This window comes from Lycorma delicatula, chromosome 11 (assembly GCF_047948215.1).
Source record: "Lycorma delicatula isolate Av1 chromosome 11, ASM4794821v1, whole genome shotgun sequence".
Lineage (NCBI taxonomy): Eukaryota > Metazoa > Arthropoda > Insecta > Hemiptera > Fulgoridae > Lycorma > Lycorma delicatula.
This window is the reverse complement of record NC_134465.1, coordinates 10,385,793-10,413,773: the sequence shown is the minus strand read 5'-3', so window position 1 is coordinate 10,413,773 and position 27,981 is coordinate 10,385,793. Positions and strand designations below refer to the sequence as shown.

The 27,981-nt window shown below is 29.0% G+C and overlaps 1 protein-coding gene across 3 annotated transcripts in view; it reads left to right on the top strand.

Annotated features, from left to right (window-relative positions):
- Positions 1 to 4,740: 4,740 nt before the first annotated feature.
- The window catches only part of msps (msps cytoskeleton-associated protein 5), a 135,504-nt gene continuing 112,263 nt past the window's right edge, over positions 4,741 to 27,981 (top strand). For 2 of the 3 annotated variants that reach the window (XM_075379164.1, XM_075379163.1), the window contains exons 1-3: positions 4,741 to 4,939; positions 11,246 to 11,332; positions 27,034 to 27,227. In XM_075379164.1, coding sequence (XP_075235279.1) covers positions 11,276 to 11,332; positions 27,034 to 27,227 — 251 coding nt within the window. In that variant the 5' untranslated portion in view covers positions 4,741 to 4,939; positions 11,246 to 11,275. The remainder of the gene's footprint in view (positions 4,940 to 11,245; positions 11,333 to 27,033; positions 27,228 to 27,981) is intronic. The other variant, XM_075379166.1, reaches the window with a different exon arrangement.

The window sequence follows — 27,981 nt, the reverse complement described above, 5'->3', positions numbered from 1 at the left end:
AATGAAAGTATGTTATTTTTTCATATTACTGTCAAAATCTATAGTTGAACATTATAATAAATATATTGAGAAATTTTGTAATCTATATGCAGTGTTTTTGGAACTATAGATGGAGATATATAATTTTATTAAAATTATAATTTTAAAGTTAAACAATATGGTTCAATTTTCTTACAAACCATATCGTTTGATGTAGAGAAATACTTGTACTACTGTTATGAATGGAAGATCTATTCACGTGATTAGTAATGTTGGATCTACCTGAGAAAATACAATGCAAATCGTTTTACCCATATTTAAAGTTAGTTAGTTAAAGAGTCAAACTCTAAGTGAATAATTTTTTGAATTGCTAATATAATCTTTTAATAGGTCTTCAAATAAGTCTTTTAATAGACTTTTAACTTTACTATTTTCAGATGTAGATCTGAAGATAATTAAATTAAAATACAGTTTTACCTATGAAGAGAATTAACAATGAATGGTTTAAGATTTTGAGTCAGACGATTAATAAATAACAAGAATAAAGGACCAAGGACAATTCATGTGGTATTCCACATTGTACACTGTAAAGTAAGGACTTATATTTTACACCCACATTCTTATTGAAAGATTTAATTTCAAGACAGTTCCTTTGAAGGTAGAAATCTGCCAAACCAGATGGTTTTGATGTTCCCATGGTTTATGCTTAGAAAGGTTTTATATTGTATTAAAAAACATATATTTAATTACCCAGAGATAAATTTTGTTTAGCATTCTACAGCACTACAGTAACCTAAGACTAATTGGTTTATAAACAAGTTGGTTTTTCTAGATTTGATGGTCTGAGGGTTCAATACCCAGCAAAAGTTGGTTTTTACTTATAATTTTATCAAACTTGTCTTCCTCATTAAAGTAAGTACAAAATTATGTCCAAGGAAGAAATACTAAAATAAGTAATATGTTTGTTATAAATTAAACTTTTTAAAATACATAAAACCAACCTCAAGAACATACAAAAAAATATTTTTTCAATTGTTTGAAGTTGGGATCAAAACTCAGCATGTTTTTGATAAATGTAGTTTGTTTTTTTGATTGTTGACAATATTCTTTTAATATTTAACAGTTTTTAAATATTTCTAAAAAGTAAATTAATGAAATAAACTGAGATTTGGTCGCAAAAAAAGAGGAAAATTAAGTCGTAAATTAGAATAAGCTGGTGAGATTGATAAAATAAATACACATAGAAAGGGTTAAAAAAATCATGTATTTTAAATTCTGCTGTTAAATAAGCACACCATTTTGAAACAAACAAAAAAATCACTTTTTGGTTTTATTACAGTATAGAAACCTGTTTTTTTCTTTCATTGGGAACTACAGTAGCCATTGCTGGACTGTTTGTTGCTGAACTGTTTGAGCATTTTAATTTGTTTGTACACTGAATACAACTCATCGAATTTTGAGAGAGTGGTGTTGTAAGCAACTTTTGTGAAGCTGTATGTTTTGGTTTATTTTCACCTCGTTGTTGTGGTGTTAACGGAGGTGCTAATATTGCCGGTGTATCTCTGAAATTTGTTATAGATTCGTTTATTGTGTCTAATTTGCTTAACCTCTGTTGATCATCAGTAAGTAAAACAGAAGTTTTATTTAATCCAACAGGTCTTAACCTAAATGCAGAAACAGGTTTAATTATACCTTTTTTTGTTCCAAAATCTGCTTTTTTAATCTGTGTGGTTGATGTTGAAGTTACAATTGATGATGAATCAGCTGCATTAACACCTGCATAACTTTTTATTGGTTTTACTATACTTGAGTTGATTTTATTTGAAAATGGTAAAATAGAAGCTGTTTGTGCTTGAAATGATTCCTTTATACATTTCTTCACATTTATCACTATTAATTTATCATCTTTTACTTTTTCTTCAGTTTCTGATTCTTTATTTTGACAAATCTTTACTTTCTTTTCTGTTGGAATAATAATTGGTGTAGTTAATAATTCACCAGCTGGTGACTGCAAAACAGAAATTGGTATATTTGATGATTCAAAAATTGTAACAGGAATTGTACTAAATCGTTTAAAAAACCGTGAAAGATATGCTTCTGTAATATAGAATTGTTCGGGTAAAATTTTACTTGAACTTTTGTTTGCATATTGCTTTATTTGATAATTATGTTCTTTTCCTAACGGGTATTTCAGTTCATCCATTCGACGACAGTCATCTGATGGAAGTAATGATGGCATGCTAAGAAATGCACGATAAAATAAAAGATTTTTTTGTGGTGTGTCATGTTTAAATTCAGTATTTTTTTCTATTAGATCATTCTTCAAAGTTGTAAATATCTTCAAAACACCAGTAAGTTTTTTATCATTTTCATCTAACATGGTTTGTAAATTTTTAACAAATGTTTGAAGTTCATAAATTTTTCCATGTGATTTTTTCAATTCATCTTTCAAGTATTGTGATATTTCACTTTGTTTTTTTATGTTGTCATTCTTTGTTTTTGTTGCTTCATCTAATTCAACAATTATATTTTCTTTATCTTTTACTATAGACAATAAACTTTTGATTTTAGTTTGCAGTTCTGATAGTAACTGATTCAATTTTTGTATTTTTTTATTAGCGCTATCATCCTGAGTTTTGATGGATTCATTTAATTCAAAAATTTTATTTTCTTTATCCTTTATTGCACATGTTAGACTTTCAATCTTACTTTCCAATTCTGGTATTATTTCATTCGCTTTTTGAAGTTCTTTATTAGTATTATCATCTTGTGTTTTAACTGATTCATTTAATTCTACAATTGTATCTTCTTTATCCTTAATTGTACAATTCAAACAATCAATTTTACTTTCTAATCTTAAAATTATTTCATTCGCGTTTTGTAGCTCTTCATTAGTCTTATCAAGGTTATTTTTTAATACATCTTTTTCAGAACCAAGATTTAGTATTTTATTTAAGCAAGATTTAAGAAGGTTTCTGTTATCTTTTAAGTTTATTTCAGACATACTCAGTTGGGTTATCAATAGTAGCTTTTCAGTCTCATTGTGATCATGGGTAAATATATTACTTTCATTTTTTATCAACTGCCTTTGATCTTTAGAATTCACTAATTCAGTTTCTGAAATTTCAATTTCTACTTCATTAATTGATGATTCAATTTTTTTGTCTTCAACATCAAACTTTTGTTTTGAAATCATTATTTTTTCAAATTCTTTTATCTGTTTTCTACTAATATAACTTGTTAATCTGTTAATAATTAAATCCAGTTTTTTGATTTCATTATTTTTTTCATTTATTTCTTCAATGAATGCCAGCATTTGTTTTTGATAAAAATTACATTCTTTTGTGAAATAATGTTGCATTATATATATTTCATTTTCTGTTTTATATATTATCTGATGATCAGTTCCACGAACAAAGTCAAGCATTAAAATACACACAGATCTATCTTCTTTCCACCTAATTTCTTGTGTTATTAACAACTTAATGTTTTCAGTATCATTTAAACTACACCAACCATTATTGGTACCATTATAATCTTCAAGTATTAATTTGAATTTATGTGATTGTAACTCATGTTTTGAACATTCATCCAAAAGCTTAATAAATTCTGCTGGAAAGTTATCAAAATTAATGTTTATGTTATGTTTTTCACAGATTACAGCATAATTACTTTTCGTTATACTGATTGTAAACAAAAATGTTGGAATAATATCATTTGTTAGATCAATTATTATTATATTACTCTCATTCAATGTTTCATCACTTACTGAAGTAATAGTAACTCTAAGATTACGTTCAATTTCAACATTTTTTCGTTTAAAAAAAAATTTTCTAATTTTACTGTTCAATATTTCACCTGTTTTAACCAGATTTCTACTATTTTTTGAACCCTCATTCATATTTTCAACATTTACTTGTATACAAATAAAAAAAATTAAAAACTTGTTCCAGTTCATCTAATCTGTTATTTACGTATTGTAAGAAAGTATATTATTATTTTTTTTCTTAGAAAAATAGTGATATTATAATTAACATTTTACTAAAATTTACTCTTTAAAGTAGATAATTACACATTATGCAAGCTTTGGATTGTTTAAAACATCCATGTAATTTGATTACACATTAACCATAACTTTTGAAACCCATTAAAAACAAAAATATTAACACTAAGTCGGATACATAGCGTTTAATTCATAAAATTGATCTGGAAAAGCAAAGTTTGGATCAGCTGTTTTTCTTTTTTAAAATCGAGCGCGAACCACTGACACCTGAAATTGTTAAATAAGTAAAAATCCTTAATTCATTTAATTAACGTTAACTACAGAGTGATGGCATAATTAGTTATATGATAAATTACAAATTAAATTTGAAGTGTATGTAAAAATGCCTAGCCTGATTGGGATTATTATTAATAATAATTATTTTTAACATAAGTAACAGTTCAATATTTTCACATTAAAAATTGTTCTTTAAATATAAAAAAATTAAATCTAGTGTAATTAACTAAACAGTTGAAATTAGTCATATCTTTCTACACAAAGAATAATAATTGCAAATAAAGTAATAAAAAGAATTACATTTTTAAGAAACGTTTTGAAGTATACATTCGATTACGTCAAATTATTCGAAAGTAACGATGTTTTAGAATGAAATCGTTTTTAAGTTTGAATTTTCATGTTACGAAGAAATTATGATGGCAATGATGAATTTAACCAATAAAATTGTTTTAATCAGGACGGTTACCATTTCGAAAACATCCCCACTTTTGTAGAAAAGTGGAGCTTTATGGCCGCGGGTTTGCTATTCAAGTAAATTTTATGTTGTTCATCAGTACAGATGATATATTTGATGTATTTTCTCCGTATATAGAATTTTTTCACCAATAACATTTCGGAGGTTGTATGAAATGTCGTTTGTTAAAGGATATTAATTGCAAGTTAATATTTATTTTCCAGAAGGTAGGTGGCGAGATCTTATTGAAATAGGCTAGTTGAGTAATTTAATATTAATGTTTAAGTTTTATTTCTTTGAATGTACGACTTGATTTTATCCTTCATGTTGTATGATTAATAAGTATTGCGTTTTAATTTAATGTACTTTGCCGATTTTAGTTACTGCACAATTATCTCTTTTAGGCCAATGACAATTTAGACGTGAATGATCGTGAATCATCTTTACGGTTAATTTCATTTGTCGGTTATGCAGTCATTGTTTTGTTTTGTTTATTTTTATTAGGCTGCTTTGTATTAAACCATAATTTTATTGATTTAATTAAAGTGTGACCGATTAAGTTCTCTGATGTATTAATCTACCCTAACCTAATGTTACTTTCTTGAATAATCAATTGTTATGCTGTTAAGTAATAAAAAAATCGTATTTTATTTCTATACCATAAAATAGTTAAGTACACATTAATGCTATGTGTACATTTTTAACTTCACTGCATATTTTGAAAATTGTGAAACTGAAAACTTAAAAGGTTTCTTTTGTACCTTTAATATATTATTTCAAGTATTGCTGCAAAATTATTCAAAGTTTTATAATTGGTTGATCAATCTCATTTTTAAGTTTAATTTCTAAGTTATTTATTACCTTTGGTATTTGAAGTAAATTATGAAGTTATTGTTATTTTTGTTTTTATTTAAACTGACTAGATTATTTTAATTTTGAAAAGAGAATTTTGTAAGTAATAAATTGATTAACTATATGGTGTTATTTTTACTTTGAATGTATTTCACTTGGGTATTTTTAGTTGAGGGAAGGTTCAGTTACCGTTTGCAGGATTATTATAGTACTTAAAAATAGGTTCTGACATTTACAGTTAGTGCTGAGTATTTTACTGTAGTTTTATTTATACATGTAACCATACTTTACATGCTTACAATACTTGTGAGTTGATACATTTGCACGTTACATAAAATGTTTATTTTATTGCACATGTGTATATATATATATATATATATATATATATACACACACACCTCATACATATATCTAAAACCTTGTAAAATGATTTTGTTTAGTGTTTGTTGATCCTATTCTTGAAATTGTTTTTAAATATATATGTTTTGAAAAATATCTTTTATGTATTAATCGATATTTCTTTTTTTGTATATTAGAATTTTAATTTTGTAGTGATGTGAGTCGAAGTGAAAATGATTTTAAGTTATTTTAAAATCATTTTTAAAGTTGATCGTAATTGTAATTTTGTCTTAGTATTCTATTAATTAAGTAGTACTTTTTAATTTTATGTAAAATTATATTTTATGAATTTCATCAATTAAAATCATTTAAAATTTTATATTTAAATAACTTAGCTCAAGCCTAGTAAATATTTGGAAAATGTGTTCATCTTATCATCTATCTGAATTTTTAATATTAAACATTTTTGTTTCGCCAGTCTTTAATAGCTTTTTATGAATATAAACACTTTATGTTCATATATAAACCCTTGTAGATGTTTATAACTATTCACATTTATTTTATTTAAAATAACAATATCTTTCAAAAATAATTTACAGAATTTTAGCTTTTTAGTTTGGCAATTGCTGATTGCCTTTAGAAATTTTTCAGTTTACTTTTTCTTTTTTTGTAATTTAAAAAAAGTTGTGCTAGTTCTGCAAGACCTCATGGTTGAGTTTATTGTAATCCATGGCTAGCTTGTTTAAAATTATAAATATTGTACATCATTTTTAATAAATCCAGTATTGTCAACTATAAACTTTTTTTATGCTTCATATGAAGACTACACTGTGTTACATTTGTTTTGGTTCTGTATTAAAACATTAAGCACTTAGATGAATAGCATTTTGTTAATTTATTGTTTTATGTTTGATGTGATGGGGAATTGTAGTCAAATTGCTAAATCTCTTTTGGATATCAACTGTTTTATACTTGCGAGGGATCAATTTATTTATGTGTGAAAATATTTGGCCAAGTTGTGTCCCCTTCCACCATGTCCAATAAATATAATGTATAAATTTAACATTTATTCATTATAATTTTATTTATGAGTTTAGACATAACAGTACAAAACTTTCTCTTTATGATTGATTAGGAAGTAAATTGTCCCTAATAAAATTTTCAACTTTTTTTCTTGAGAAAAATTTATCACTAAAATTAAGTTTATTAAAATAATTTTAATATATAATTAGTAATAATGAAATTGTTCTCTTAAAAGTATAAGTTGTTTTTTTTTAGTGATGTGTGGTTAGTCATAAAAGTGATCTAGTGAAATTTAGGATTATATTTTTTTTAAATTATTTTCTAGAACATTCTAGTTTTTACATTACTCTAGTTACTACATAACTTCAATAATCTTGTTCTGTAATTTGAATTTAACATACTTTCTTTTAATAATCATTTACTGTAATTTGATGATTTTAATTGATTAACCCATCCGTCCATTAGTTGTGTAATTTGACGTAGTTCATACTCTTAAAAAAATTTCTTTTCATAATTTATCTGTGGGCTGGTTGTGTAAAGAGCTACCTTTAGAAAACTTTTAGTTTATTTATTTACCTTTTTTGAAAAAAATTGTGAAATGTTTTGCCAGACATAGTTAAGCTTATTATATAGTTCACAGAATTCATGACTAGCTTTTTAAAATTATGAAGCATTATTCAAAAACACTTCCAGCTTATGAAATGTTAAATGTTTTGCATTCCAGAGTTTACATGTGGAGCAGTCTTCTTATGTTAGTGTTTTAAACTATTATGCATTAAACATGTATTTATTGGAAACATATATTGTTTAATGTATGCAAATTTAATCTAGTTGGGAGAAAGAAAGTAATTTGTGAATGGTATTTTAAATCTGATCTTTCAGTTGCTAATACTTTTTTAGTAATAAAAAGAAAAAACTGAATTATATCTTGTAAAATTTAATTTTTCAAACAAAAACATTATTAACTGTGATAGGGAGTAGAATTACTACTTACCCAGTGGAAGGATTTAAGTTTAATGATTCTGATTTTTTTCTTATTTATATCAGTCATTGGTGTTGGTAGGCCAGTCACAAAAAGTAGTATTTCTAATCTTAAAATTTCTCTTAAAATAAAATAATAAAAAATTATATTTTACTTTTATTATTGGGTTATTAGGTCTGCACCAGATAACAGAAACAGATACATTAGGTTTTTATATTTTAACTATTGACTATAGCTAGTCAATACAGATGTCAATTAGAATAGTAACAAAGTGGTGGTGTCTCAGGGCTGAATATTCCTGTCATTTTGGAGAGCTTTTTATAATGATAAAGTGTTGTATTTGCTTCAGTGAGGGCAACATAGACTACTTTGTTCCTCATTTTTCTTTGTAAGCCTAGTAAGAGAAGCTTGTTATTCTTGAGAATGGCTATAATTAATTCAGGAGCGATGTGACTCGTAACTTCATACACTCTAAAGCTATGACATTTGATAACTAAAAATGAAATTAATGTTAAAAGAATTATTAATAAAACTGTTCAGATTGCTTAGTTTGTGTGAATAAGTAGTTAAAAGAGAATAGGTTAGTTAGTATCATAAATAAATCTTCAATTAATTTTTTTAATTTAATCCTAGCAAGATTGATTTTGTTTAATATGGATGTCTTGTAATGATATTATATGTAATTATTTTTAACGAATAGATGCTAAGTGTAAATCTGTTTATTTATCCTCCCCCTCTCAGTTCCTATTGCTGAATAGAGGCAGTTTTCATATAAATTTGTTTCTTGACAGAAAGGGGTATATTAAATTTTAAATATTAACTCTAGTTTTTAATATGGCTGCGGTGCATTCAAATCACCTAATGTTTAAGTGAAACAAATGAGTTGCTTTTTCTGTGAGTAATGATAATATGTTATTTTAAAACAATTTAATTTTTTTAGTCTGTCATAAATTAAGATGGATTATTTTGCTGTTCTAGTAGAATATTGGTGGTAATCTTAGTTGTTTCACAGATGGTAATATTAATATTGGTATTAGTTTCAAGAATAAAAAGTGGGAGAACTGGAAGACAGTTTTATCAAATCATGCTCATGTTTTAGTTATTTCTTATTTTTTAATTTAATATGCTTTTCAACTACCTTAATTTTATTTTTTGTTTTCTTTAATTGTGCGCCTTGTAATGCTGTTCTTACTATGATTTCTCTCAAGTGGTTCAGACGAACGCTCATATATAACCATCTTAATAAAATATGTATTTATTCAGATAAAAATTAACTGCATAAAATGAAATTTTGATATTTGAACTATAGATAATTAGTTTATAAATATTGTAAAACAGCTGTTTACTAATTTTAAGGTAGAAAAGGATCACATAATGCAGGTATAATCATTTATTTTATTGGTTGGTGCAGTTGTCTTTTGTAAAAAGAGAAAAATTATGTACCAAACATGAAATAATTATCTTTATTAAAAACTTTTTATAAAATTAAACCTGTTATTATTATAATATTTATACCGCTAAAGTTTGAGAATGATTTACTTAATCATTTATTCAATGCTCAAATCTTCTAGATGTTTAGTAATTAAGATCTCTGGTTTCCCAATATAGATTTTCTCCACAAATTTTTTCTTAATTTGATCATATTTCCTTTTTTTATTCAGACCTTGGTGGAGTGGTAGCAGCACTTATATCTTTCTCTGAAGATTCTGGAGTTGAATCTTAGCTAGATACAGCATTCTTCATAAGCTATAAATTTTTCATATCTGCTTACCCCTTCAAACAAAAATGGGTTAAATAGATGTAAAAAGAAAATAAGATTTAACAGGTTCTCAGTTCATTACTAGTTGTACATCACTTCTGTGTTGCATATTATACACTAAGAAGAAGTACATATTCTAATTTTATGCAGACATTCTATAAAAACTGTATATTTTTTAATATAAAAGTATGATGAGTTCTGTGAGCAGTAGACAGTCATTTTGTACTTAATCTAATAAATTGAATTCTGCAATCCAGTTGTATTAGTGCAGGATTGACAGTAGTAATTTGCTGATGCTACCTAGAGCGCAGGATGGTGATTAAAGCTAAAACCAGTACTATTTAGTCATTATATGGTGTGGTGTATGTTGAGAAGAGGTGTCAATTCTGTATAGAGAAGGGAGCATTATAAGTCAAGGTTATACAAGGTTGAAGGGGGAGACCACATTTTCAGTCTGGTACTAGCAGTGGCTTTGCTATCTTAGGTTACATTTTGAAATAGAAAATTTTTATTAAACATCTTTACTCATGTAAAAATTTTTCACAATTTCAGTGAGGATTCATTACTTTGTTTTACATAATATTAGACGATCAGAATAAACTGAACAGTTTTACTAAATGGTCGAAATAAGGCAATATACTCAAATGAATGGAAAGAAATCTGTAGCGTCTCTTTCAGTGTGTTATTTTCCTATCATCTTCGTTAAACAATAAAAATAGAATTACGGTAAAAGTAAAAAAAATGAGGTTAACGGTTTTTGTTAAGCCGGTTTTATGTTGATTTCAATTATTGTTTTATTTTGATTTTATGAAGTATAATTAGTTTATAAATATGGATATTGTTATTTTCTGTAGGTATAATGTATTTTAAATCTTATTTTATAGTAGTAAGATTAATTTTGCCATTTTTATTTTTCTGTTGGCTGTTAAGGTAGTAAATTAATATAGATTAACAGAAAAAATTAATGTTATTAATTATTTATCTGATTATTTTAATTTAAAAGGAGTATTTTAATTTAAATTTTAAAATTATTTTACCTTAATGATGTATTACAATAATGTTCTTTGATCATAATTTTCTATTTACTTTAGAAAAGTAATTGTTTTTAAAACTTAACTAGAATGTTTAAAATTATGCTAGTGAATAATCATTAGACTAATTATATTTGGAATGGTATAAAGATAAATTTAAATAAATTTTTCTGAATGAAAACTAGTTGCTTTTAATTTTCAGTACTTAATCTTTATCAATTGGAAAAAAAAACCGTAGTAGGGTCGTTTGATAGAATTATTGACCTTAATTAAAGTCACTTATTGATTTGCTAAAATATTTGAACTTGTCATTTGTAACAATGCAATAGGACTTTAAAATTAATTGTAAGGCAGTAAATACATGAATTGTACTTTACTATTTTTATTACGTAGAAAATGTTTTGACTTAGAGCAGCATCTTCATAGTTTGTAAAAATAATTTAGAATAAAAATTTATAAATAATCTTTTTTTTTTCTGACAAAATTTATTTTAAAATTTGAAATAATTGATAATTTTTTTATGTTAATTATTCTTATTTGGTTTCAGAAATTTTAAGAATTATTGATTAAATCAATTATGGATGAAGATACTGAATTTGTAAAACTTCCTGTTGAAGATCGTTGCGTTCATAAGGTATGGAATAGATATAAATATTTGTGCTTTAAATTGTAGTTATTTAACATCGCATTTTCTTCCTCGTTTCTTGTTTTATTATATTTTATTTTATAATATTTTAATTGGGTTGTGTAAATTTATTCTTTAATGTAGTTAAAGGAAATATTTATTTATTTTATGTTATAGTTGTTAGTTTGAAGTATGCACTTAATTTGATTTAACTACTTAGAAATTTTCAGTTAATTTTTTTTTTTTTTTAAGTAAATTAATTAATTAATTAATTAAGTTAATTAATTTTAACTAAATTATGAGATTTTTTGTTTTAATCTTTACCTTTTTCATTTTATTTGTAGATTATAGTTATGTTATTCATAATTGTTATGTATATAATAATAATATTCATTGACCAGTTCAAATTTACAATAAAATGCATTCATTTAAAACTTGAGTAAAATATATATATATATATATCTTATATGAAAGAGAATGTCCTGACTGATTCACTGACTCATAATCAACATACAACCAAAACTATTATAGGTAGAGACTTGAAATTTTCAGGGTACCTTTGTATTTTTAAGTAGGCATGCACTAAGAAAGGATTTTGTGAAATTTTGATTTTAAGGGGTTGATATCAACAAAAAACTAAATTTTATGTGTAAAAGAAATGAATGGAATTGATCGATGTAGACAATGACCCTCCTCTATGAATCATGAGACCTTGCCGTTGGTGAGGGGGCTTGAGTGCTCAGGGATACAGAGTAGCTGGACCGAAAGTGCAACCATATCGGAGAGGTATCTGTTGAGAGCCAGACTAAGGAATGATTCCTGAAAGAGGGCAGCAGCTCTTTCAGTAGTTGTTAGGGGCGTGAGTCAGGACGACTTAAACGGCCGTATCAACATCACTCAGTCCTCTGAGTACTGCGCAGCTGAAAGCAATGGAAAACTACAGCTGCTTTTTTTTTCCAAGAAAATGTGGCTCTGCATTTCACATAACAATAATGGAGGCGCCTTCCTTGGTAAAATATTCCGAAGGTAAAATAGTCCCCCGTTCGGATCTCCGGGTGGGGACTACTAAGGAAGGGGTCACCAGAAAATTAAAAAATAACATTCTACGAGTCGGAGCGTGGAATGTTAGAAGCTTAAAAAAGGTTGGTAGGCTAGAAAATTTAAAAAGGGAAATGGATAGGGTGAATGTGGATATAGTAGGAATTAGTGAGGTTCGGTGGGAAGAGGAAGGCGACTTTTGGTCAGGTGATTTTAGAGTAATTAACTCAGCGTCAAATAATGGGCAGGCAGGAGTAGGTTTCGTGATGAACAAGAAGATAGGGAGGAGAGTGGAGTATTTCAAAACGCATAGCGATAGAATCATTGTAATAAGGATAAAATCAAAACCTAAACCGACAACGATTGTTAACGTTTATATGCCTACAAGCGCCCATGATGATGATGAGGTAGAGTGTGTATACGAAGAGATTGATGAAGCAATTAAACACGTAAAAGGAGATGAAAATTTAATAATAGTTGGAGATTGGAATGCAAGCATTGGAAAAGGCAAGGAAGGAAATATAGTGGGTGAATACGGGCTGGGCAAAAGGAATGAAAGAGGGGACCGACTTAGAGAGTTTTGCACGAAGTATAATTTAGTAATTGCCAACACCCAATTTAAAAATCATAATAGAAGAATATACACTTGGAAAAAGCCAGGCGATACTGCAAGGTATCAGATAGATTATATCATGGTTAAGCAAAGATTTAGAAATCAACTCGTTGACTGCAAAACTTACCCTGGAGCAGACATTGATAGCGACCATAATTTGGTGATAATGAAATGTAGATTGGGATTTAAAAACCTGTAGAAAAGGTGTCAGATGAATCGGTGGAATTTAGAGAAGCTTGAGGAAGAGGAGGTAAAGAAGATTTTTTGAGGAGGACATCGCAAGAGGTCTGAGTAAAAAAGATAAGGTAGAAAATGTAGAAGAAGAATGGGAGAATGTTAAAAAGGAAATTCTTAAATCAGCAGAAGCAAACTTAGGCGGAATAAAGAGAACTGGTAGAAAACCTTGGGTTTCAGACGATATATTGCAGCTGATGGATGAACGTAGAAAATATAAGAATGCTAGTGATGAAGAAAGTAAAAGGAACTATCGGCAATTAAGAAATGCTATAAACAGGAAGTGCAAACTGGTGAAGGAAGAGTGGATTAAAGAAAAGTGTTCAGAAGTGGAAAGAGAAATGAACATTGGTAAAATAGACGGAGCATACAGGAAAGTTAAGGAAAATTTTGGGGTACATAAATTAAAATGTAATAATGTGTTAAACAAAGATGGTACACCAATATATAATACGAAAGGTAAAGTCGATAGATGGGTGGAATATATTGAAGAGTTATACGGAGGAAATGAATTAGAAAATGGTGTTATAGAGGAAGAAGAGGAAGTTGAGGAGGATGAAATGGGAGAAACAATACTGAGATCTGAATTTAAGAGAGCATTAAAAGATTTAAATGGCAGAAAGGCTCCTGGAATAGACGGAATACCTGTAGAATTACTGCGCAGTGCAGGTGAGGAAGCGATTGATAGATTATACAAACTGGTGTGTAATATTTATGAAAATGGGGAATTTCTTCAGACTTCAAAAAAAGTGTTATAGTTATGATACCAAAGAAAGCAGGGGCAGATAAATGTGAAGAATACAGAACAATTAGTTTAACTAGTCATGCATCAAAAATCTTAACTAGAATTTTATACAGAAGAATTGAGAGGAGAGTGGAAGAAGTGTTAGGAGAAGACCAATTTGGTTTCAGGAAAAGTATAGGGACAAGGGAAGCAATTTTAGGCCTCAGATTAATAGTAGAAGGAAGATTAAAGAAAAACAAACCAACATACTTGGCGTTTATAGACCTAGAAAAGGCTTTCGATAACGTAGACTGGAATAAAATGTTCAGCATTTTAAAAAAATTAGGGTTCAAATACAGAGATAGAAGAACAGTTGCTAACATGTACAGGAACCAAACAGCAACAATAACAATTGAAGAACATAAGAAAGAAGCCCTAATAAGAAAGGGAGTCCGACAAGGATGTTCCCTATCGCCGTTACTTTTTAATCTTTACATGGAACTAGCAGTTAATGATGTTAAAGAACAATTTAGATTCGGAGTAACAGTACAAGGTGAAAAGATAAAGATGCTACGATTTGCTGATGATATAGTAATTCTAGCCGAGAGTAAAAAGGATTTAGAAGAAACAATGAACGGCATAGATGAAGTCCTACGCAAAAACTATCGTATGAAAATAAACAAGAACAAAACAAAAGTAATGAAATGTAGTAGAAATAACAAAGATGGACCACTGAATGTGAAAATAGGAGGAGAAAAGATTTTGGAGGTAGAAGAATTTTGTTATTTGGGAAGTAAAATTACTAAAGATGGACGAAGCAGGAGCGATATAAAGTGCCGAATAGCACAAGCTAAACGAGCCTTCAGTAAGAAATATAATTTGTTTACATCAAAAATTAATTTAAATGTCAGGAAAAGATTTTTGAAAGTGTATGTTTGGAGTGTCGCTTTATATGGAAGTGAAACTTGGACAATCGGAGTATCTGAGAAGACAAGATTAGAAGCTTTTGAAATGTGGTGCTATAGGAGAATGTTAAAAATCAGATGGGTGGATAAAGTGACAAATGAAGAGGTATTGCGGCAAATAGATGAAGAAAGTAGCATTTGGAAAAATATAGTTAAAAGAAGAAACAGACTTATAGGCCACATACTAAGGCATCCTGGAATAGTCGCTTTAATATTGGAAGGACAGGTAGAAGGGAAAAACTGTGTAGGCAGGCCACGTTTGGAGTATGTAAAACAAATTGTTGGGGATGTAGGATGTAGAGGGTATACTGAAATGAAACGACTAGCACTAGATAGGGAATCTTGGAGAGCTGCATCAAACCAGTCAAATGACTGAAGACAAAAAAAAAAAAAAAAGACAATGACATATGGATGATCGATGTAGACAATGACAATCTATATAGACGATATCTCTGGATTATATACAATGACATTAAATTTAGTAAAAGAAGTTTTAGGTTATTTATTTATACTTTTCTTATGATTTATATTTTAGTGAGATCGATGAGTTTTGAACTGTGGTAAACATTCTGGGGATTCATAATCCCAACCACCAAAGAACACCGGTATCTACGATGTATTCAAATCTGTGTAAAAATAACTGGCTTTACTAGGACTTGAACGCTGGAACTCTCGACTTCCCTCGACTTCCAAATCAGCTGATTTGGGAAGACGCGTTCACCACTAGACCAACCCGGTGGGTTTATATAGTAAACCTAACAATATGCAATTTAAAGTTAATCTAATGAAATTTGGGTTACAATATCGACGCTGGCAGCGATTTAAAGAGGCTAAGTACTTTCTGGAGAAAACTTACAGAAAAAAGTGAAAACAATTCTAAGAAAACCGACAGGGAGTGCAATAGAAATTGAGAATTTACGACTACATACAGTTAAGGACTTAATGGGAAAAAATTACAAGAGGATTTCTGCAGAAACAATGTTAAGAAAATTTAGCCTAGAAATTTAAAGACGCTTATTACGGATGTAGGCAATATCAATTATATGGAAAATTACCAAGAAAACTGAAAAGATTATTTAAACCATTAACAGAAATCTTTTGCAATAATATAATTCTGGTTAAAATCCTTGGAGAAGAAGATACTTTGGTAAGAAGGACACTTTGGTATTTGTAACACATTTTTAAGAGGCGTATTTCAGAAGTATAAATTAGCAGGACATGGTGTAAAAACCAACAGGGAACTAGGTAATTCCCTCTGTAATTACCTATAGCAAAGGTTCGTATGAAAAATTTATGCAAATAATTCCCATAGATTGCCTAGAAAAAATTAAGCAAAAATACCCAGAGAAATTTGTCATTTTACCTTATAAGGTGGAATTGGCCAACGTGAAATTTACAGATATTGTAGAGGATTTACCCGGAATCTTGGAAGAAATTAAACAGAGTGATTATTATCTGACCGATATGGATATTACGCAAGCCTTTACAAGGATTTTCGACAAGAAACAAATGTGCAAATATTTGGTCAAAAATTTTAGTTTCGTGCATGTAAAGAACAGACAACCTGCAGAGAATATTATAGTGGATAACGATAATACAGTGGGATTAGCTATTTAACATGGTTAAACCAAAATGTAAGGTTGAAAATTTACAATAAATTGTCTGTCAATGACCTCTTCTGGTGTAAACAAAATGGTAGGACACCACAAAGTAAATTTCCTAAATTGTGCTTAAGAAATTCGTTTAATAATCCAAGGGCAAAAACACACAGAATAACTAGACTGGAATCTACAGTCTATAATTACTCAAATGAATGGTGGGAACATTTTACTCTAGACCCAATAAAAGATAGTCTTAAGTGTGGTAGATTCAACGAAAAGATTTTTTGTTAACGTGCCTTTTTATTTTGTTCCTTTTTCTGCACAGTGACAAAAAATCTGTGATTCTCTAAAGAATAGTAGCTGTGTAGTTTTCTGAAACAAGATGTTCTATTGTTTATGGGTGAATGGAAGAACCAAGAAAATTACTGGTTACGACATAATTTTACCCACAGACGCAGAAAAACGCAGTAAAATGATAGATTTCAGCTTCAATAATTTGCCTATAAATTACATAGAAATTTCCTGTGAAGAAAATAAAGAAAACAAAATTTGCATCTTACAAAAATATGTGTTGCCAAATAGAATTCGGCAAGACGTCATTTTTTTTTTTTTTACACAAGACACTATTTTCCTCTATTCCGGACCACATAAATCCAACGGAAAGAGACCTAATAGATACACAACATTGCAAGCCTTATTTTATTACAAAACAAATATCAACAGCAATTTAGTACATTACAATGTACAAGAAATAAGACCAGAAAATAAGTAATGTACTTTTTATTTTTTTTAAATATTAGAGCAATTGCAGGAGGAAAATTCCATCCTAAAAATTCAGAAAGAATTCGAGCTCTCAGATCAATTGCTAAATCTGGAAGATGCCAGTGGACACGCTTTCTCTATAAAAATCCAGCACAAAAATAAAGTAGAAACGCTAAAGAAATGATTACAGATAATTTGGACGGAAATGCCTTTGCATTCTGAATTCAAAGTTTACGGATTTGTGATAAAATCCACAAAAAATTATCCGATAGTAGCTGTTTACGGAAAATTAATATCTTGTGCCACATTATCTGACAGAATGTTTTAAAATATTCTATGTAAAAGGCCCTCTAAAATATAAATTATTGAATTTATCTAAATCCAACTTAATAGATACACAGGGATTTTTCCCCATTTCTTTTTCGAACTACACAAATTTGGTAATGTACTTTTGGCCAAAACCAGAACCGTTCTTAAAATTAAAAATTAGCAGGTTAATGCATTACAAAGGGCAAAAATATTCAAAAATGTCCTAACTAAGAACATTCAAAGAATTGGAAGACGTCGCAGAAAAAACCCCTGTAGATAACGCAGAGAATTTATTTTTTTAAAAGATGTACTAATGGGATAGTTTACTAAATGTGTTGGGTTTAAAATCAAATTAGAGAGGCTAAAAACAAAAAACAAAGTAATGGAAAGGTTAGTTTTTATTTCACAGTAAAAACATACAAGGTTATTTTTAAGGCAAATTGCCTTAAAAATGTCATGGTTTAATTAATTTTTACACTTGCAGTTAAGCACTAACTGCTCTCAGTTATAGAGATCTTCCAGCTCAAGATACAGAGCCAAATCTTTGGAGGATAAATCCCAAAATTCTTTATATCGAAAACTAATCGAAGGTGTTCTTCTGTGCAACCGCATCTGTGTTTTCTTCTTCAGTTTCCGTTCTTCTTTACACGTTTTGTTATATATTTTTTCTTTGCAATTTTTTGTTAAATCTGGGTTAATAATTTTGCACTTTGGAGGGTTTAGATTAGTAATGTCCAATAAGCCTTAATTTCTTGTAGCTTTTTTGTTCTTCGTTGGAAATTACGATGTTCATCCCTACTGTATATTTATACAGGGTGTCCCATATAAAACGCAACCCAACCTTATATTGGTAGGTATTGAAATAATAAAAAGGCATGTGTAAATGTAATGTAATTTTTATTATTACCATCCATTACCTTAAATTTAGAGTAAATGTTGGAAGTGGCCGCCATCTTCTTGAATACAAGCTTCAATTCTTTTTACAGCGTTTCTTGCAACTTTTTTCAAAGTTTGTGGCTGGATATTTAATACAGCTTGTTCAATATCGACTTTCAATCGTTCAAGTGTTCGTGGTTTGTTGCTGTAGGCTTTTTCTTTGAGGTAACCCCGTACAAAAAAAATCCGCCGCAGTCAAATCTGGAGATCTTTGTGGTCACAAGCCTCGACAGATAACACGATTACAAAAGAATTCCTCAACGAAATCAGAAGTTGTACCTGCGTAGTGCGATGTCGCACCGTCATGTTGTAGCCAGCAGTATCTGTCTTCCTCTTCCAAGAGTGCGATGAACTGAAATAAAATATCCTGATAACGTTCTGCATTAATGGTGTACTCGAAACAAATAGGACCGATTATTTTCTTCCGCGATATCGCGCACCACACGCCAGACTTCTGCGAGTTTAATTGTTTTTTGTGATAAACGTGGGGATTTTCAGCACTCAAAATTCTACTGTTTTGGCTGTTTACGTAGCCATCAATATGAAACCATCATTCATCTATGAAAAATAACGAATCCATAACATTAATTCCCTCACGCAGAAATCGACGGAACCGTTGACAATATTGTAGCCCTTTTTTTTTGTTGGGCTCAAGAAGTCGATGAACCGTTTAAATGCGATAAGGTCGTAATTGTTTGGTCGCCCGATGAACAGTTGATTTAGACAAATTAATTTCAGCAGATAAACGTCTGGTCGATTTATTTGGCGAGGCGAGTAATCTGTCTTTGATTTCAGTGACTGTATCTGTATTCAACACTGACGCAGATCTTTTGTGTTCCTTGTTATTAACAGAACCGGTCTCTCTAAATTTTTCGACTATCCTTAATACTGATGTTTTGTTAGGAGCTGGTTTATCTGGGTACTTATGGCGAAACAAATCTTGCACTGCAACCACTGATTTCATACTGAAGTATGACTCGACAATGAGAACACGTTCATCTAACGAAAACACCATCTTGTCTCTAGCAATACACTGAATGTTATGATTGCATTGTTGTTATTATCGGTAGTGTTCTACTGCGTCACCACGATGTTCAGATGTTGGACGAGTCCATTTCAGTAACGAGTAAGGGAGTAGTAAGCTTGACTTTTGAAATTTCATGGATGAGTGATTGATGGGTTGCGTTTTATATGGGACACCCTGTATTTACCCAATCTTTTAATAAATCAGTGTTCAATTCATATTTTCATGTTTAATTGGAATTAATGATGGGAAATCAGTAAAATCCTTGAGATCGCTAATTTTAATATAAGAAGGCTAAGACAAAAGTGGTTCTTATTTCCTTATAACGAGATGGTGATAAAATTTTCTGTTAAATCTCCTGGTAGGTGTAACATTTTGAGATTTCTGTTTGTTTTCCTGGGAGATATAAATCGCAAATGGTAAGGATATTTTTTACCTATCTGAAGAAAGATATATCTCATTCTCTATAACTATCGAAACAGGACTAACTCTTAGATTTTTAGATTCATTCAAGTTCTTGGCAAGAAGTATCGATGAATTGGCTAAGATTACCCCAACATTTAGAGAGATTTTAAAATATGAGCAGTTGGAATTAATAACAAAGAAAGTAGTTTATCCATATGATTATATGGACAATATTGAAAATATAAAAGAAACAAAATTACCAAAGAAAGAATTGTTTTATAATAAGCTGAATAATTCATACATAACAAATAAAGATTATAAGTTTGCACAAAAAGTTTGGAATACATTCAGAATAAAAAATATGGAAGACTACACATTTTTGTATAATTAGAGTGATGTACTTATACCAGCAGATGTATCTGAAAACTTTAGAGATACGTGTCTAAAACTTATGGATTTGATCCAGCTTGGTATTATACTCTTCCAAGTTTTAGATGGAGTACTATGTTGAAAATTACAGAAGTAGAACTAGAATTGCTCCAAAATTATGATACGATTAAGATGTTTGAAAAGGGTATTAGTAGAGGTGGTATCAGTCAGTGTTGTTATAGATATGCAAAAGCGAACAATAAATTTATGAAAGACTCTGATAAGAATAAAGAAACATCATACTTGTCTTCTTTAGATAAAAATAACCTTTATGGTTGGAGTATGTCTCAATATTTACCATATGGAGATTTTATGTGGCATAAACTAAATATAGATGTCACTGAAATTGGATATATCCTCTAAGTAGATCTTGAATATCCAAGGGAACTTCATGATAAACACAAAGGTTTACAATTAGCTCCAGAACATAGAGTTCCAGAAGGATCAAAAGAAAGCAAACTTAGGACGTTTTTCAATAAAGAAAAATATGTGTTACATTAAGGAATTTAAAACAGTTTTTTTCTCTTGCAATGAAACTAAAAAAATATTCACAGAGTTGTAAGTTTCAAACAATTTTGATTGGTTAAAAAAGTATATAGATTTAAACACTAGACTTCGAACTCAAGCTAAGAATGATATTGAGAAAGATTTCTATAAACTTATGAATAATAGTGTATTTGGAAAAACTATGGAAAATATTAGAAATAGAGTTGATATTAGATTAGCTACAACAAATGACCAAGTAGATAAATTAGTTGTGAAACCGAACTTCAATGGAAGAACAATATTTACGGAAAATCTATCAGCTATTCATATGAAAAAAACTAAGTTGGTATTTGATAAACCTATTTATGTAGGAATGTCTATTCTAGATTTAGCAAAATACTCTATGTATTAGTTCCATTATAACATCATGTATGAGAAATATGGAGATAAGTTGAAATTGTTATATACTGATACTGATTCTCTAATGTATCAGATAAATACTGAAAATATTTATGAAGATATGAAAGGAATGATTGATCACTTTGATACATCAGATTAACCAGAAAATAATGTATATGGACTACCAAGAGTAAATAAGAAAGTATTGGGAAAAATAAATTGAATGGAGAAATTGTGAGAGAATTTATTGGTCTTCGATCAAAAATGTATGTTACTGCTGTTGAAGGTGATGAGAAATTGGCTGTGAAAAAATCAAAAGGTCTTAAGAAAAATGTAGTTGAGAATGTTATTTCATTTGAAGATTATAGTGTTTGTTCAAGAAGCAAGAGACTGAGACAAATGAATTTAATCCAGAAGTTATCATCATGATGTGTTTACTGTTAATATAAATAAGAAAGCTATCTCACCATTTGATGATAAAAGATTTATTTTGGAAGATGGTATTGCAACCTTACCTTGGGGGCATTATGAAATTGTTTAGGAGGGTGTTGTGATTGTTTGATTTTAACAGGCTTCGGCTTATTGAAATAAGGTCATGTGATTGCTTAAATTGAAATAAGGTAATGTGCTTTCTTAAATTGAAATAAGAGCAGTTTGTCCAGGATTCTTTACTACTCACATGAACGCACACACATGCACAGAGAGAGAGAGAGGGTGCACGTACACACACACCATCTTGGCCACTGAATAAAAAGTAAAAAAATAATTGCCAAACTTAATAATTAGAAGAAACTAAATTTGAAGGAAGTTTAATGTTTGACAAAAATTTTATTTTTGAATTTGGGAAAGTATGACAGTATCTTCATTTTTTAAGCAGCTCAGAGTGTGAGTGCATATGTGTGCATTTTCAAGTTCAGCTCTAGTTGAGATATGATCCCTCATTCCCTTTTGCATTGTATCATTCTTTTGAGATTTAACTCCAGATTAACTACATGAATGACCCATCTATAGAAATCACCATACAAGATTAAAGGATTTTTGGTTCAACCAATGGAGTTGTTTACCCAAATAGATGAAATTATTTTCCAATTTGATTCAGTTATAGGTCATCCTTCTAAGTTGTAATTTCTTGAATTTTCATTTTGTCTCAGTTTGCATGTTTTTTTTAGCATTTATACAAACGCTTGAAATATAAAACTTATCTTACTTGAATTTATGGTTGAAAAGAATTGAATAAATTGAGAAAGGAATGGGTTGTTACATTATTTTTCGTTTAATGGATTAATTTCTGCTCCTGTTTCACATGATTTTTATGAAAGTACCCATATCAAACAAATGAGATTTTATAGAATTTTGCTACTTCTGTTTCAGTTTTATTATTTTTCCAATAACCTAATTATATTTGGAAGCCAACTTTTCTTAGCAGTAAAATACCAGCACCACTATGTAAGACAGTTTTCAATTTTTTTTTTTTTCAAAAAAAAATGTTCAATTTGGTTTATTAAAAAAAGAAAGAAAAGATTTTTGCACCTGTAAAAGGTACAGGTGCGTTCATTACCACATTTATCTGTGTGAAAGATTATCTTTAAGTAAGAGCTTAAAAATTAGGACTTATGCATTAAAGTGGGAGTTATTAAATTTGGAGTTTTTTTTACACATTTATTTCAGATAGATGAAATGTGTAATTTTTGGTTAGTGTGTGATATTAATGCTGCTGTTGTGAAAAAGTGTACTTTTGCATTGTCTGTTTTATAAACGTATGTTTGTGCTTGAGCATATTAATAATTAAGATTAGTTAAACAGATGTTCTTTGACCTTGGATTCCCAGAGGAAATAATATGAAATAAAAACTAATTTCCATATCATTAATACGAATAGCATTAATCAGCCACGCCTGTAAATAAATACACCTGTGTGTTCTTGAACACACAGAGATATATATTGATTTTTAATTTAATCATATTTTATTTGAAAACTTGTTTGGTTAATTATAATTTTTTTTTACGTTTTGGTTTTTTATAACCTGTATCAGTGAGAAAGTATTTCTGCAAGTAAGAAGTATTGCTTCCAAATATTTTTATTCCTTGATAGGTCTCCATAAATCCAAAGATGTATTAATCACAGCTTTAAAATAATATCTGTAACTACATGTGTGTGTGTGTGTGTGCAGGTGTATTGATCTCCTTATTTAAGAGTCAATCCATGTCATCTCACCCAATATAAAATGGTTGTATAGCCATTTTTTATCTGTAATTTTTTGTAATTCATTCTCTCATATTTTGGGAGTTCAAAAGCAATATTTTTTTATTGATAGGAAATGAAATTTTAGAGGAGGTGAAGAAATCTCAGTACGTAAGCAGCTTTATAACTGATGACCTACTTGCACAGTAGAAATTAAAACAAAAATATCAAGAAGTAAACAGGCCTTTAATAAGAAGGGAAGACTGCTGTGTGGAAAGTTAAACTTAGCGTTACAGAGGAGGTTAATGAAATGTTTTATTTAGAGTGTGATGCTCTAAAAATGGACCTGAAAATGGATGGTGAGAAATGCAGGCAGAAAACAAGTTGGGGCTTTTGAGATGTAGTTGTGGTGCAGAATGATAATTGTCAGATGGCAAGATCATGTAACAAATAAAGTATTTAGGAAAATCCGAGAGAACAGGAAAACACTAAATGCGATTGAACATAGGAAAAGGAACTGTTTAGGACATTGCATGAGAAGTTGTTTGTTAGTGGATGTGATAGAAGGCTTGGTGATTGAAAGGAAGGAAGAGATTTCAAATGATGGATGGAAATATGGAAAAGGGAAAATATGCTCAAACAAAGAGGTTAGCGAAGGATAGAACAAGGTGGAGAGCGGTAGCCATGACAGGACCTGCCCTGATTGCAGAACACTATGAATGAATGTATATTTCAAGAGTTCAAAAACAATATTTGTTTTTTATTTTTAAGAAGTAGTTTATCTTGCATTCCAATTTTTTCATTTTTTGTGGGTTGTCGATTTTCCAGTATTTCAAAAATTAATCCTTGAGACTTCAAACAAAACCTATTCTGTTCTATAGAAAAATTACTACTTATTATGTAATTTGCTTCATTTTCCTATGTTGTTTATTTATGCCCAAAAATCAGCTTTGAATCTGAACACTAAGTATTTCACTGTGAAGGGAAGTGACATCAGTTCTAAGATTTATACCTCCATAATATAGTTATGCCTATTTATAAATTTTGAAGTCGTGATTTTCTCTTTTTTTAATGAAAGATCAAAAGTGCAGGGCTTTTCAAAATTGTACTGGTCATAACAAAGAGTATCTTACATTCACTTTTTGTAATTCATAAATTCATTATGTATCATTAAATATGTATCAAGATTATTTGATGTTTACATTTCCAATACCATGTATGAGTATTTCAGACATTTGCTTCTCAGTCGGCATAAATTATTACTTTTTTAACAGTATGAGAACTTTTATCAAATTAACCTTATGACTAAATAGAAATATAATTTTTGGAATTTTAATTATTTGTAATCAATCCAAATTGTAATCTAAACTCAATTTATAATTTTTTAATTTATTATAGATCTATTAGATTTTTAAATCTAATTAAATTAAATTTTAATATTAAATTTATGATCTATTACATCAATCTTAATTGTTTGAATATCAGTTTTGTAATTTTTATTGCGTATTCCACTTATATAGGGTTTTGAATCAATAATTTCTGAATTTTTTTTACCTTCCTCATCTGAGATATAAGGTGTCAAAAATTGTATATTTTGAAAAATCCTGTACTTTTCATTTTCATAAAAAATAAAGGAAGAGGGCATCAGACTTCAGAATTCATAAAGAGGCTCTGTAAAACTATGTTAAGAAGTAGAATTGATGTCCCTTACCATCACAGTGAAATATTTGTGCAAAGATTGAAATTTTTTGACAAAATGGGAATTCAGTGGGGTTAAATTCTAACCCCACTGATCCCATTTGTTTTATAGCTTATAAAAAGTGAATTTGTTTTATAGCTTATAAAAAAATTTAAAAGAAGAAATAAAATTAAAAAATCTTTTGATTAAGTGCTATCAAGAAAAGTTCAAAATAGGCAATTTCAAAAATTTGTTTTTCAGTATCCTAATTGATTTTTCTTTTAAGTGATCTAATGAGGTAGTTATGTTGCTTTGAAAACAAACAAAAATATATTATAAATATTTTGGTAGAAGCCAGATGTTCCATATCGTTAATTTTTTACAAGATGTGGAAGGTTTTACTGTGTAAAATCTAGCATTAATTTAAACATAACCTAATGCAATAAAATTTTATTTTTAAATGTTTATCTTATTTTTTATACTTAACCTAATTATTGCTTTCGTGTCTATTACCCAAAATCTGTGCTAGGTGTGATGGCGGGTGAGAGGTTTTATTTTATTTCCCAGTCAGTTTAAACAGATAATTTTATTATTGAAATTTGATTTAAGTTTTTTATTTCATTTTTCTAATTTTTTTTAACTGTTATGAAATGTGGTTGTGTAAAACAAAAAAAAAATGCTATTGTGATTACTAATAACAATTCTTTCTCATTGTTCTTGTCAGATTTGGGTATTTTTAGATCATTGGTTTTCCATTCATTGGTTATTTTCCAAGTACGATGCTATGGTAGGTGTATTAGAAATGGATGAAAATATGATTTTCTTATCTATGATAATGTTAATTATGCTTTAAATTCATTGGCCAAAATATCACTCAACTTGTACTTTTGAGTACCTTTTGAAGCACCTTTTGAAGCTTATATTTGAGTTCTAGATTGTGGGCATAGGAGAGCACAGAATCAGGTGAATTACAGACATGACTTGTATGCCTGAAAAGTATCAGTTCATTATTAAGGCTTTACCATGTGCTAACTTTTTCTTTGTGTAGCACACAGTAATGTAATGTGCTCCAGAATAATGAAAAGTAACATTAATGTAAGTCCATGTGGTATCACTAAATAGTGATTGCTAAGAGTTAATTAATCTAGGATTCTTAATCTGGTATATCCTACTGTTTTATAGATCTTTAATTTATATTATTTAAATTGGGTGTATAATAAATAAATAAAAATTTTTTGTTTATGTTGAGTTTTAATTTTTTTGATTGACATAAGCAACTGTAAGAAATAAATAAGTATATTATTTGAATAAGTATGTAGATAGTTTATTTAAAGAATAGTATTACTCTATCTTTTAATTGTATATCTACTTATTTTATACATATTATTTATTAATCTTTGGTAAAAATAAAAAAAGAAGTTTAAAGGAAAGTTGATTCAAATTTAAGCAGATTTAAATTTATGTGTGTAATAAAATGATTTCAAGTAAAATGTCTGTATCTTAGAATATACAATTATTATAATCTTAACAGGATAGCATATGACATTATCCGGGCTTTCATCCAGACCATGTCCATCCAGTCCATTGGTCAGAATGTATGGGTTAAACTGTATTTGAATTCACTTATATTTTCATTTCATGGCAGTTAATATTCTTTATATTTTGAATCCTTTTATAATTGGCAAACACTTTCGTTCTACAAGGTTTTAAAATGTCAATATTTTTATTAATTTAAAAAAATGTGATTTTTTCCTTACTTAAGATATATCCACAAAAGTATGAATATTTATCAGTTGTAAAAAACAAAACTGTATTTCTGATATTCACCAAATGGTATGCTGTCTTGTAAAACATTTTGAAAAATTAACACTATATTAATTTTTTTTTACACATCGTGTAATAGTAAATATATTTTATTATTTTCAGTTATGGAAAGCCAGAGTACACGGTTATGAAGAGGCAACTAAGTTATTTCAACAAATTGCAGATGAAAAATCTCCAGAGTGGAATAAATTTCTTGGGTTAGTTAAGAAATTTGTTGTTGATAGTAATGCCGTGGCACAAGAAAAAGGATTGGAAGCTGTTCTTGCCTTTGTTGAAAACAGTGCTGCTGCTGGGAAGTAAGTTACACAACCCATAATTATTATTTACAGTTTGTAATGTGTTTGTAAAATGTATTTGTAAGTAAATTACTATAAATGTCTATAAAATACTATTTGTAAACTTTAATCAAGTGTAAAAAAATATAGTAACAGATAGTAATTTTTTGAAAAACTTCTATAGACAAAGCATTCATAAATTTATTTAGAATTGGTAGGTTGCATGTGAACTTGTTGCTAGCATTTGATGGATTTTCTAGTTGTTATAAATTATTCATGTAATACATTTTCAGAATAGGGGGTGTGCATCACAAGAAAGGAGTTGGTTGCCCTAATTCCTTTTTATAAAAATGTTGAGCTTATGTAGCAAGCTTACATACAAAGTCTAGACAAATCCACTAGAACAATTGTCGAATGTTTGTTGAATATTCCTGGAGCAACAGTTCACAATGATCTATGAAAAAATTGAAACTGTTTCCTTGTAGGTTGTGAATTTTATAAGAGATTATAAAGGTGATAAAGTAGCCTAATAAAGTTCCTATGAAGATGCTAGATGTTGATCTTTCTTCTCCAGAAAACATTTAGCCTAAAAAGTCAATGTGTGGTACAGTTTATTCCACAACTGTAATTGTATTCTTCTTATTCCAAGAACCAATTGTGTGGGCTAATAATTACCTTGATATGCTTTTGTGAGAAGTTTGACCTCCAACTTGTAGAAAATCAACCATCCATTATTTTCCAAGATGGTGTTCCTTTTCATTGAGCCAATTTTCTT